The sequence below is a fragment of the Parus major genome, chromosome Z, assembly GCF_001522545.3.
Source record: "Parus major isolate Abel chromosome Z, Parus_major1.1, whole genome shotgun sequence".
NCBI classification, from domain to species: Eukaryota; Metazoa; Chordata; class Aves; order Passeriformes; family Paridae; genus Parus; species Parus major.
In genome coordinates, this window is record NC_031799.1 from 39,276,708 (window position 1) to 39,290,878 (window position 14,171).

General features: G+C 34.5%; 1 protein-coding gene across 2 annotated transcripts in view; it reads right to left on the reverse strand.

The window, feature by feature from the left end:
- Positions 1 to 14,171, reverse strand: part of CNTNAP4 (contactin associated protein family member 4) — a 203,400-nt gene that overhangs the window by 49,174 nt on the left and 140,055 nt on the right. For both annotated transcript variants that reach the window (XM_015615186.3, XM_015615184.3), the window contains exons 9-10: positions 9,675 to 9,821; positions 4,131 to 4,302 (exon numbers count right to left, since the gene is read on the reverse strand). In XM_015615186.3, the coding sequence (XP_015470672.1) occupies positions 4,131 to 4,302; positions 9,675 to 9,821 (319 nt within the window). The remainder of the gene's footprint in view (positions 1 to 4,130; positions 4,303 to 9,674; positions 9,822 to 14,171) is intronic.

Consider the following 14,171-nt stretch of genomic DNA (forward strand, 5'->3'; position numbering starts at 1 on the left):
GCTTTCTTTGAACAAGTAAATATTCTCAAAAAATAGTTCTCATATTTGAAACAGTATTTCTAATACTTCATCTATAAAAATTAATTTTTGGATTTATCACTGTGCTGCTAAAACCAGAAAAGCAACAGCTGATTAAACATTTACAACATATTTCTTGATAATATGTTTTTAAGTTTATGTCTTCTGCAAATGATATCATATTTTAGACCAAGGCAGCAGCCTATGGATAACTATAAACTAATATTGAGAGGAGAATATTGATCCAGAATATGAATATAGCTGTGATAAAGCAAGGGAAAAACAATTTCTGTGTCAATTTTCAGCTAGACACATATTTTGTGTACTATTTCTTTATCATGGTTCTAAACTATGGCTAAACGATCCTTTAAAAGAAAGCATATAAATGCTGCATTTTTAATGCCTATTATTTCTTCATTCTTCAGTTTATTAAGAAAAAAAAAATAAAGAGAAGAAAAATTATTTCAGAACTGTTTAGTGACCATCATTTTTATTTCTGGCTTTTCTTTTTAATGATATAAAGCCATTCAATCCTTTTTTCCTATGCTGTTTCCAGGATAAAAAGGCAAGAGGTCCTGGTAGGAAATTGTATGTTTCTGTGTAGGGCTCAATGTAATTAGGAGAGGCTCATCTGTTACTCTTTCCTCAGAGACTAAATACGCTAACATTGTAAGGTATTTAAATGACACTGTGTCCTTTAAAGTGATTTTGTGAATGGTTTATATCTAATTAGGAGTTATTAAACCAATATATATTGATAAAGGAGCTGAGAGAAAAGACATTAAGAAGAAAGGGAATTGTTTGCATGCAAAAGAGATATATGAGCAATAGAACAATATAAAGATATGTAATGAAATGGCTAAATGGAGGATCATGGGAAGACTGATGACTGCAAACAGTCAAAACAATTTAAGACTAGGATAAGGAATTAGAAAGTTTATCAAACTGAGAAAACTGAAAATAGGAAAATGGTGTGATATTTGTTTGTTTAAAATGAATAAAAAGTTAATTTATATTCAGAAAAATGAATTATTAACTAACCATCTCTCCATGAAGACTTGTAAATCTCATAAAGAACACTCTTCATATGTTAAATGTGTATACATGAGGTAAAGAATGGATTAAATAGAACTGTTTTCAGTTTATTTACTACTGCATGTAAATCCAGGTTGCTATGCAAAGAGTAAATTTTATTTGCTTTCATGCACTTCATATGTGTAAAAAAGACTATAAAACTACTACATTTTGGTGTCAATCACTTCTAATAAAAAAGCCATCAATAACTTCTGAATTTGGGCCATGCTTCACAATTTGGAACTGAAGATGTAAAGACTCACATAAAGACTCCAAGACAAAGAAGGGATTTGTTTGCTCACCTGTATGGAGATATTTACTACGAGGAACACAATGACAAAAATGCTTATTACCTTAGGGCATTCAAAGACATTGATAAATCATGGTAGGAAGAAAGCTTTTTCCTCAAACAATATGGTGCACAGCATGATACAAGCTACCTATTAAAATTGTTTAAACCATATAAGCAGTTTTAATTTTGCCAAATATATGTGCTTTATCACCTGGGATTTATTGTGAAATGTAGAATTAGTTTGATAAAGAGAGACATGAAGCTTGTTCCAAATGATGAGCTGCAGATATTGAATTAAATGAGACTGTGTGAGGAAGGGGCAAGACAGCACAAAATCAGAGGGTTTTTAAAAGCAGTCTACTTTGAAAAAAGATATAATGAGGGTAATGAAATTTATAAAAATAGAACAATTAAACTTCCATTTTGATAAATGAGGAAGACATATGGTAAGCATGCTTGGAATTGAAAACTAAATCTGGCAGTGCCAATGCAAGAAAGGTACAATGGTCAAGATAGAAGAAGAGACATAAATTTACACTAGCAAATATTAGAGAAAACAAAACCAACCAACCAAAAATCTCCCATAAAGATGTTCTTCTCCTTTTGTATCACTTATCTTGAGAAAACACACATAATTTTGATGAAGTATGAAAGTCACATAAGCTCAAGTCAATAAAGTGTGAGAAAGCAGTAAGAGTAAAGTGTTCTGAGACTTGTATACTGTAAATAATGCTGGATTTCTATATATTGAGATTTACATAGTTGCTTTAAGCATTGTGTATTGTTTATTTATCCACTTACCATCTTTTTACAACCTACATGTACAAACTTACATCTTATGGTCATACAAAACTGAAAATAGATGGAATCACTAAATTAATTAATGGAGGAGGAGATGATTTCTAAACTGAAACTCAGGGATAAGAATTTTAGGATGTGCACAGTTACTGTGAGCATTGGAAAATTCATGGTAAATCAGACAGAAATTAACGCAATCAGGTGATATTTTTCACTCATAATCTTGCTTAGATAGCCTTTGATGTGTTTGACTAAGGAATATGCATATTCCCACATCTGATTCTCTTCTGGATTTTTTTCTTTATACAAGCAAGAAAGAAAGCAATGAAATAAAATTAAGTTCAGTTAGAGAGGTCAAAAACCAGCAGAGATGCAGTGCTTTAAAAGCTGGAAGGAAGTGCCATGAGGTCCTTCAAAGAGGAGAGGAAGGAGACAGTTATGATTGAAAAATGAGAAAAGTCAAAGGCAATAGTATGAAAGAGGAAAAAAGAAACATTAATGTATGTGGCATCCCAAAGAGTCCCTAGTAAGCCATACAGTAAAGTTTTGACTGAGGCCAAGCTGTGGTTTGGTTCATGTCTATCACACTTACTGCCTACTGCAAAGTAAGGATAACCTCAGTAAGAGATAAATAAGCATAATCATATATATATATATACACACACACACACACACACACAAATATATATGTGTGTATGTATGTATGTATATGTGTATCTATGTATATGTATATATATGTATATGTATACATATATGAACTGCATGTTTTTAATGTATGATAGGTGTAGAAATTAGTGAAAATACGCACTATAAACACAATTGAAAGAATCATATTTTTGGCAGAACCTTCATCCTTGTCTTGGACATTTCTCTCCTTAACTTTTATGAAGAATTAGGCAAATAGCTAGTATTTTTTTCATCTTTCAGCTACAAGGAGTAGTGAGTGTTTCCAAAATAAGAACATGCATAGCTGTACATAGTGTTATTTCTCAGAATGGATAGCAGGTCACAGAAGCAGAGTTGTGTGACTGACCCTGAAAGTGGCTATTGTCTTGAAGCAGATCTTTGCCTACAGTGTTTTCCCAAATAGAAATAATTTTTGAAAAATCTTATATTTCAAAAGACAGACTTTTTGAAATCAAAAGGCACTTTATGAGGACTAGAAGTATAGAAAGGAGGAGAGAATTATTCAAAAGCATCATTCGCCTCGGCCTGCTGTGTCCTGTCAGTACAGCCTTTCACTCAGATCCAAGTAAAACACTTCTGGATTAAAGATAGCATAGCTGTCTCTGACTGCATTCTCTGGAGTCTACAGAATAGAACTTCTCCTTCCAGTGATGTTTTGTGCATTTGCTCTCCCTCGTCTCATCTGCAGCCTGTGTTGTTCTGCAAACCCCTCTGCTTTCACTACACTGAAATCCAGAAATGTCCTTCCATCAAGCATTTATGTGGGAATATGTACAGTCTTTCCTCCTGGGGAGGGACACTTCAACTACCCATTGTTTTAGATAGACACTAAATGCAAGTTATGAGATTAGTTCTGACCATGGTCTAAAAGATGACTGCTCATTCACTGTGATGGATACTACCTACTGTGTTTCTGGAGAGGTAGAATATAGGAAACTGCAGTAACTTGTGAAAAACAGTATTTTAAAGGGTGGATGGGACTACAGGTTGCAGGAGCAGATTTGTGTCTGCAGGTTACTTGAAAAGAAAATAAGACATTTAAAATTTTTCAGAAACATAAAATAATATTAGTCAAAGTTAATTTTATTTGCAGTAAAAGGAAGTCTATTTACTACCTGCTACATATTTTGCATTTATTCTGGACTTCTGAATTCTTACAAAAGAAACAGCATGTCATTTTGTAAGTGATCTGTTCTTTGACATCAAGTCACTATTAGAACATCAACATAAATAAATTAATGAGTAAACATTATTTTCTCACCTGTCTGTAATGCCACATAAATCTATCTGAAGATCACTGAAATTGCCAAAACTGTTTTGCTGAATAGAAATCATATCCACTGCTTTGTTACCAATGGAAATAAGTCGCATGCATCCTTGAAAACCACCAAGTGAGGTATTACATTCAGAAGTGTTTCCATTGCTTGGACAGCCTGAAAGAAGAATAAAGACTGGAGCTGAAAAGAAATATTTTATTGAAAAAAATTATATATTCCAAAAAATAAATTGAACTTTTAAAACCTCGGCATATTTTAAACTTCATGGTTGGAGGACTTCTGATAAACCATGGTTGTATGACTGAAAAGAAATACGTCTTTGCAGTCTTACTGTTTTTAAAGCATATGCAAAACATCACTAAAAATTTTGTTAAAGGATAACCTCAACAACAGCTCCAAAGCAATGAGTGGATTCAAGGTAGGAAGAGGTTGACTGGGAGACCATATTCCTAGTATGTTAGGTTACAATACAAGGTCAGATGATTAGAAGAAGTTTTAAATCGCAATTGAAATCAAATAAGAAAAAAAAATCAGTTACTAATAACAGTGATTTTACTGTATCAGCTGTTAAGAAGATTTTGTAAAGTATTGAAACTTCTTGTTGCAGATCCTCAGAGAGAACTAGGAGAGATGCTGCATTGAACCTGACTCACGGACAAGGAAGAAACAGTTGAAAATGTAAAGATCAAGTACAGTCTTGGTTACAGCAAATGTGAAGATGAAGCTGTGGAGTTTATGAGCCACAGAGAAGAAAGAGATAAAACCCCAGAATTATAACCCTGGACTTTAGAAGAGCCAAAATTTTTCTGTTCAGGATCTAATTTTGAGGATACCATTAGGATATGAGGATATGAAGATGCCTTGGAGAGCAAAAGGGCTGGATAGCTTTCAACAAAAAACTCTTCAGAGCAGAAGAGAAGTTCATAGCAATAAAGAAGTCCATAGCAATACTGAAATAATTAAGTGTGGCACAAGGCCTGAAAACATAAACATGGAGCTCCTGAATAAGTAAAAACACACAAAAAAGCACACAAAATGTGGTAGCAGGGACATGCAGGATAGAGAGGAATGCAAAGACATTACCTACATGTCTAGGAATTCAGTTAGGAAACCAAGAGGAGATAAAACTTGCTAAGGAAGCTGAAGTGCAACAGAAAGGTTTCTGTAGGTAAACAGTAAGAAAAGGAAGGCTAAAGAGATTATGGATATTATACATATATTCCATGGGGCAAGGGACTTAGTGACAAGGGTCTGGAGAAGCCAGACTTGCTTTTTTCAAGGTCTTTTTCTTCACTAGTACAACTGATTCTTCAGATTCCCATATCCTAGCAGACTATGAAAAAATAATGTAATATCCACAGTAAAGGAACAATGAGCCCAAGGTGCACCTGAGGGTGCTGCAGGAGCTGGTCAATGCCATTTTAAGAATTGCCATTGTCATTGTGAATTAATTAACATTTTAATCTTCAAAGGATCTTGGTAATATGCTAAACTTCTTGATAATTGGAAAAGGCAGATGTTACACCCATCTTCAAGAAACAAGAGGGCAGTTAGTCTAGGGCAGTTGTTATTTCACTGCCTGGCAAACTCACAAAGCAAAACTTCTTAAAGCCATTTCCAAACATGCTAAGGACAAGAAGCTAACTTTAGCTAACTTTAGCTTCAAGGTTAAATCACACCTGACTTTGTTGTTTTTGCTGAAGTGATGAGCAGTATAGATAAAGGGAGAGCACGGAACATTGCATACCACAACTTTAGCAAAGACTTGATGGTTTTCTAAGTTCTCCCTATCACTAGATTCACGAATATATATGTGGGTGGGATAAGCAGGCAGTTGATGCTGCAAATTGCAGCTGATGAACATTGAGCAGAAGATTATTCAGAGATCAGTAATGACATCTATAATGTCTTGATTAATTGACCTGGATGATGAGACACCATGCACTTTCAGCAAGCCTGCAACTGATACCAAACCAGGGGAAGGGACAAAATGTTGTAGAGCAGGGCTGCAAATCAAAGGGGCCTGGACAGGAATGCCGTGAAATCAATTAAGAACAAGATGAAGATTTTTCATCTGAGATGGAACAAGTCCATGCAACAATCCAACCGGAGGATAACTGTCCAGAGACAGGCCTGAGATCCTAGTGACCATCAAATGGAGTATGAGTTGGGGAAGTACCCTTGCAGCATTGAAGGCCAATGACATTCTGGGATGTATTATCAAGAGCATAGTCAGCAAGTCTTGGAAAGTGGTTCATCCTGCTACATGGCACTAGTGAGGCCATATAGGGAGTGCTGCTGTTCTGGGCTCCCCAGTACAGGAAGGACATCAGCATCCTTAAGTGAGGCCAGAGGAAGCTGAATGCAGTTATAAAGAGAGGCTGAGAGATCTAGGCCTACTCAGTCTAAAGAGGAGAAGATAAAGATACCTGGTAACACTGCATAGAGAAGATGGAGTAAGACTGCTTCCAGCAGTGAATGGTGACAGGACAAGGGGCAAAGGATAAAAGAAAAACCTGAAAATTTGGATCATAAGGCATAAGATGCAAGCAACAAGTGTTTTTACTGTGCCAGTGGTCAATATAAGAACAGTTTGCCCCAATAAGTTGCAAGATTTCCATCTTTGTAACTGTAAAAGGCCTTGAGTGGTCACATCCCTGTACATCTTGATCTAATCAGACTTGTTTAGAACAGAAGCTTAGACTACATACCATTTGGATACCCACACTGTAAGAGCTAATATTGTGCTTTATCTATTGTCTTACTGATCCTGAAATGCCTTATTCACTGATTGCCAATAATTAAACATTTGTAGTAAATAAATTAATTGCTTTTATCCTGATTTGATTTAAAACATGTTCATTGAGCAGTTTTTCCCAGTGGCATCTAAACCCTGCACTACAATGCTTAAATGGTTTTTATTTGTCTTTCTTCCAAGGGGTATTATTGTTTCTGCAATGGTGCACAAGGGTCATCCTTTGATCTTAGTCAAACAATACTGCATTCTGGCTCAGAGCATTTGAAGACCTTCTTGTTTCAGGATGTTAGGAAGCAGTGAGTTTTAAGACACTTTTTTGTTCCAGAGAGCTAATGGGTACTTTTGAAGTCCTGTAAAGACAGTGGAGAAACTTATGATACAGGAAAGCAAAATGACAATGGAAACTACTAAATATATTCAAATGACTGTGCAACAACATAAATAGTATAGATATATTTTTGAGAAATATAGAACAGAAAATGAATTACAACTGAAATGTAACAAGTTAATAGACTTTCAGTGTGTGTAACTGTTAGGAACCAAACTGTTCAAAATTTTAATGTTATGTTTAGAAACATGTTACCATGTTTCTAAAGGCAAATGTTTATTATCTACTCAGTGTGTTGCTTTAAGAACAACATATATGAGAACTTGCAAAAGTCAAAAAAGAAGCACAGAAAGTTTTCAGCACCACACACAATTTGACAAATCAATTACAGGTGTGACCACACACTTTACAACATTCTAGAGTTGAACTGTAACATAAATTCTGTAATTTCAGGTGAAAAATATGATGCTCATTTGAAAATGAAATATTCAAGTAAATAAATAAGTGAAAAAAAAGTAAAGGCCAGAGAAAGCAGGAAAAGTTTACAATTTTTAGACATAGCTATTTTACAAAATGGTGTCTCAGATGCTTTTATTTGTGTTTCTTTTTCAAAAATTGTCTTCTGTTGAGAAGAGACAAATACCATTAACATTAACAAATACTATTAATTAAATTGTGTTTCCTTACAATTGCACACTAGATATTAAAGATAAGAAGAAATCCTTTAATAATTAAATTTATATTATGTGCTTATTGCAATATTAAATTATCTCATTTTCCCTTATTGTTGCAGTGAGTTAATTTTACAAAAACTGAGAGCGGTTATAGATCCTTGATGATGGCATGACTAGAAATTGTGCTGACATACACTAAAATATTTTCATGTTTATTACACATTTTCCTAGTTAAGCATACACATTTCCTACATAATTTGTATTCATTAAAACAAGTAAACAAATCACCATGTCCCCAGGACATGTCCCCTGAAAGGCTGATACTCATACTTTAACAAGCAGCACAAACACAGTAAATATTCATATAAACTTGGAAAAAAGTAAAAATGCATTGTCTGCATTTTGACAGTGGTATATTACATAAAAATTTAATACAGAGTTTTCTAAACTCAGAAACCCACTTCTAGCATTCCCTAACTTTTTATGAGATGTATGAGCTGCAGATTTCAGCGATAAGGCTGAGATCAGAGAATCTGAGGGGTGGATATGCAATTGGTACTTCCAATGTGTTCCTGGAATTATTTTGTCCTCTCCACACCACAGAACAGAAATGGAAGTGCCCCTGTACAACTTAACTAAATATGCTGCTTTTTGTAACTGCCCACATCCCTTCTAAACTGTTCATCTGTGCCATCAACCCTGCAATGATAAAAATAACCTAATCAGAGATCTGGGAATCTGAACCAACATAGAAGGGTTATTCAAGACTAATAATTTGTATCATTCTTTGATTTCGCTGATTATTAGTCAAGTCAAGGGGTAATTTTAGTAGAATAGGGTAGATGCCAGATGGGAAAATTCATGTGAATGCTCATGTAGCATAAGAGTATGCCTGTGAGCATGAAATTTACTTTAAACTTACTGTTTCAAAGGAAGTGATCTGTGGACAATGACTGGGTCCATACTCATTTAGTGTTCTGTATACAGTTCCTCAGTTCTCAGTTTTCTCAGAAATTTGAGAATTATTAATAAATAATAAATAACGGAATAATTCAACCATTAATGTTTGAAAGAGAGGAAGCATTAGGCTAATTACATACTCAGGTAATGTTTATCATTGCTATTACGCACTCCATTCCCAAAAAATTAAATGAATAACAGAACAACTTGTTCTACTTTATCAGTAACAATACATGCTACTAATGATATAGTCTCTTGATGATAGATGACTGTTCATATTCCTAGAGAAATGAAGACATACATATATATATATATATATGTTTTTAGGCACAAATTATATTCCTCAAATGCAGAAAAGTTATACCACTGTGGTTAAAAAAAATAAATAAAAAGGTCTATGTATCACACAAAGAGGGTATTTACACAGGTAAGCATACACTTAAGGTGAAAACTTGAAGTAATTCCAGTGGAAGTGTCTCCAAAATGTTCATTTTGCACAACATTAAGTCTGCAGCAAGAGAAACCTTTGCATGTCTGTTTGATTTCTAGCCAGACTGTATTCAATTTCCAGAACATGATACAAGTCATGACAGTCTAAAATGTGATCAAGGATTCAGGGTGGTGTTTTATTCTACCAACACGGTAAATTTTGAAGGAAACTGAAACTAAAAACATCTCAGTGCCTGAACCAAGCTGGGCAAAGAAGACTTGAAGCAAGCCAAACAATTATTTTAATTTGATTAGATATTTCAGGAATAACTGATGTGTAACTGCTGGATACTGCCATTATAAACAAATAATATTTCACCTCCAAAGTAGAACACATCTGAATAAATCTGCAGAGGTATGAAGGCGTGAGCAGATGAAGTCACATCATTGTCCACTCTTAAACTGATACGATTCCTTTTGATAGAGAGAGATACAGAATGCCACTGGCCATTATTTAATCCAGCACCTGAAAGAAAAATAAAACCCCCAAAATTAGCATAACCTTCCACTTATTGTTATATTATCTAAATGTTTTAGAGGTAAAAGGAGAAGGAACCAGGAGAGCAATCATAGCCCACATAAAATCTCCAATGGGAAAGAAATTAAAAAAGAACTTTATTAGCACAAGCATCTTTTGTGAAGACAGAACCTTGCTTCACATTTGATAAATAAAAAATAAAGGTACTTCAGTGAGTAAGTCTTAGTTGTAGTAGTATTGTTGTAGCCTAATTATCTGTAATATATCTATTTAATGTAATGACTGTGAAGAGTATCCTCCCAATCCAAAGAAGTTATCATTAAAACATCATTGTGATAGTTGATACAGTATTTAACACATAATGCATATTTACATTAGACCGTTACAAAGGATTTATTCATATTTTAAAATAAAGAGTAGTCATTACATTACAATATGGCAAAATAACAAAACACTGTAGAGGCTAAAATCTTCAGTAATCATCATGTCAATGCCACAAGACAATTTTGCTTTCAGCTGATTCCTTTATTGGACATGCATGGGAAAATATTTTGATAGTTTAGCAATGACCACGAATTTACATTATATCTGGCTGTGTAGGTGATAACTGCCACAAAGCAATAAACCTATAGCCCTTATTCTCGAAAGCACTTATTTATACATAAATAAATTCTACATAGGGCAGCATGTAATCACATTATCTTTAACAAGTCCTTAGTCAATCTTAGTTCTTGAGTGTTCTTCAGAACAGAGGTACTTCTTTTAGTGAAGAACAAAGAATACAACCTTTAAATTAGTCAAAGCTTTTACTTGACTGCAGAGTGACTATAATTTGTGATCTGTGATTTCCCTGTTGAAATTTCATGTATTTATGTACTCCTCTCTAGAACATGTTGTATATGCTGCAGTACCAGTCCATGAGTTAAGAGACTTATTCAAACAGAAAGAAAAGAAATAGAAAGATAGATAGATTCAAATAGCTAAATTATAGCATAACTAGGACTTATAGATTGTTTGCTACAATAATCTAAATATGAGGTTGCTATACAACCTCATATTTATCTTCTAGGGTTTATCATGAAGAGATAAACCCTAGAAGGACATTGCAAACTCAGATGAACTATCACTTAGATAATATCTCCAGTATATTTAAGATAATTAAAGATTAGTTCTATATATATTTTCTCTAATTTTTTTTTTACTTCAATCAGCATATTTATTAGGGAACACATTAAAAGAAATCCTAAAAATTTTGCTTTAGCCCCAGCCTCTCACAGGTAGGTCAAATGATTGAAGTTCTCCTCAGTCACATCTCTCTAATACATTATCTTTTCCTTTATAAATCAAAGAATCATAGAATCATATAGCATTTTGAGCTGCAAGTGACATTTAAAAAACAATTAGATCAATCTTCCTCTTTGCATGGACTTTTTTTACTAGATCAGGTTGCCAAAACCCCCATACAATATAACCTTGAACATTTCCAGGAGTGGATATGTAAATATAACATGTTTCACTTTAGAATTATTATCTCTTGCTCTTTTTTCCTTGGGGGAAAAAAGAATAAAAATCTTTATTATAAGCCTTCTCTTAGGTATTGAAAGGCCACAATAAGGTCTCCCTAAAGCTTTTTCTCTTCCCAGGCTGAACAATACTGACTCTCTGAGCCTGTCTTCTTGGAGACATGCTCCAGCCCTCTGATTATTTCTATGGCCCTGCTCCAATCTCCCTCTAGCAGGACCATGTTTTTCTTGTGTTGGGGACCCTAGAGCTTGAAGCATTGAGGTCTCATCTACCAGCACCCTCAAGCTCTTCTTGGCAGGACTGCTCTCAATTCCTTCCTCCCCCAGTCTGTACTGATCCTGGGGGGCACTAAAAACCAGGTGCACAAACTTGCATTTGGCTTAGTTGAGCTTCATGAGTTTCACATGGGCCAAGTCTTTCAAACGCCCTCCATTTTCAAATCTATCAAGGATTGCATTCCTTCCATAACATAAATCAACTGCACCATTCAGGTTGGTGTCATCAGCTAACTTGCTGAGGGTACACTTGATCTCACTACTTATGTCATTACTGAAAACATTAAATCCACCAATAAATTCTGTCACTTTAATTGTTACAAGGATAACAGCTTTTAATTTTTATTTGTGCATCCTGCTTCAGTAGCTTCTTGTTCTGGTGGGTAAACCATATTCCAAACCTTGCAATATTTGACTTTGAAGGAAGGTAACAGTCTGTCCTAACATATAAAGACTGGTATTTCAGACCATCAGAAGTTTTGGTTACTGGAAAATTAATAACATGAATTTTGCACTTTTTGGTTTGTTGATTGCAATTCACCTTACTGTCCTACTATATAATTTTGGAATGTATATTTTATCTCCCCTTTTTAGAGGCTGGCATGATTAGAGATATTCAACAATGTTCATGTAGCTGAAGTTAAGACTTCCTAGAAATCCCTTTTATTAAGTCTGAGAACTAAGGAGCGCCATTGTGGGAGCACAAGACACTCTGAAGAAAACTGTTCATTTTAGCCCTTGAATTGAGAACCTTGACTAAATTCACATCTGCTTGTATGGAGCTTGTGTTGGAGTAGTACACCATCTAAGTGGAAGAGGCCAGTGGACTACTAACATCTACATCCCATCTGAAACTCATACTGTCAGCTGCTGTACTATGAGTTAGAAGAACGCTTAACCAGAAACAAGTAGGAAAAACAAAGCAATTCATTTTTTTAATATATAATAAGGTAGCTATTAAACAAGATGTCCATTTATCCTCATTAGTTCCATTAAATCTAAGTATTAAAATAGGGTCTATGCGATGTCTTGCAGAACAATGATACCTGACCTCAGGAACACATTTATAAAATACAGTGTATATAAATTACTAGGAGATCAGTGAGGGGAAAAAAAAAAAAAAAAAAAGTTTAGAGGATTAGGCTGAAGTATAACAATGAAATCCCATTATTATTAACATCACTTAATTAAAAGCTGCATGGAAATTAAAAGCTGCATAGAAATAGAGGGTCACAGAAGAAACCAAGTAATAAGATCTAAAATTTACACATATTGTAATTCAATTTGGTCTCATAATTCAAAACAAATTAACTTAGTGTTGATCTCTCTTTTTTCAAATTGATGTTATTTCTTTGTGAATATTTGATGTACCACTTGCAAAAGAGGCTACAAATGAAAAACCTTAAGCAATCATTCTGCAAAAGAAAGAATTTACAGAACTTACTATAACATAATTACTTATGAATTGGCATGCCATTCTCCTTGGTTTTATATGGTTAAAGAAATTCTTAAAAAACACAGGATAATTAATTTAAGACTTATGCACAAAGAAATATGCTCGGATTTAATTATCGAATATTGTGTGTGTGTGTGTATGTGTGTGTGTGCGCGCGCACACGTGTACGTGTCAAAGCCAGGTCATAAGTCCTTGCCTGTAGGGGAGCAAATCTTCTGTCCAACCATCCATAATTTAATTACTCAATCTCCAAATGCAGACTTGAATTGCTTCAGTGATTGCTACAACAAACACTTCAAAAACTCAAGGAAAAGTTTCCCATATGGTTTTGTTAGATAAATTCCTTCTCAGAAGAGAATAAGATGATTTTTCTGTAGCTTTTGCCTTCACAAAGACAAACACAACTCCTCCTGTTAGACTTTATGAACAGAAAGCTTAACCTAGCATGAGAGCATTAAATTCTGTTTCAGAATAGAATGTAAAGATTTATTTTGGGATGCTTACACTAATATTTTACCTATTCCATTGCAGCTTTGAAAGTGAATAAATTGCAGCATGTGCAAGTCTACCTACAGCTGTTAAAAGTGCCACCACCATCAGCCAGTCTGTTAAAATGACAGTGCATGGCAACAGTTTTTTAACATACATCACCTAATTGAACAGCAATGAAACAGCTCCTAAAAAGCCAAATTCATCACTGCTAACTACATACCACTGACATTCTTACTAAGAAATTGACATTTTCAAATGGTAAGCCTAGGGAAATCTCTTGTCATTAAAGTGGTACTCTTTGTGCATCAGTTATTTTAGATAATAAAAAATAGAAAGGGCTGTTTCCATTATCATCCACAGGAACAGGATCAAAGTATTTATGTAAATTTCAGCATTATCTGTGGTCGTTAGAGGCTTATAGTCTTTTCCTGAGTTAAAATAATCAATGGTTTAAAACTTTACTTGTAATCATTATGCACCTGTACAAACATAATGAACTTGGCAGTTTCTTCTCTATATCACTCTCTTCTTCCCTTCCCTTCCCTTCCCTTCCCTTCCCTTCCCTTCCCTTCCCTTCCCTTCCCTTCCCTT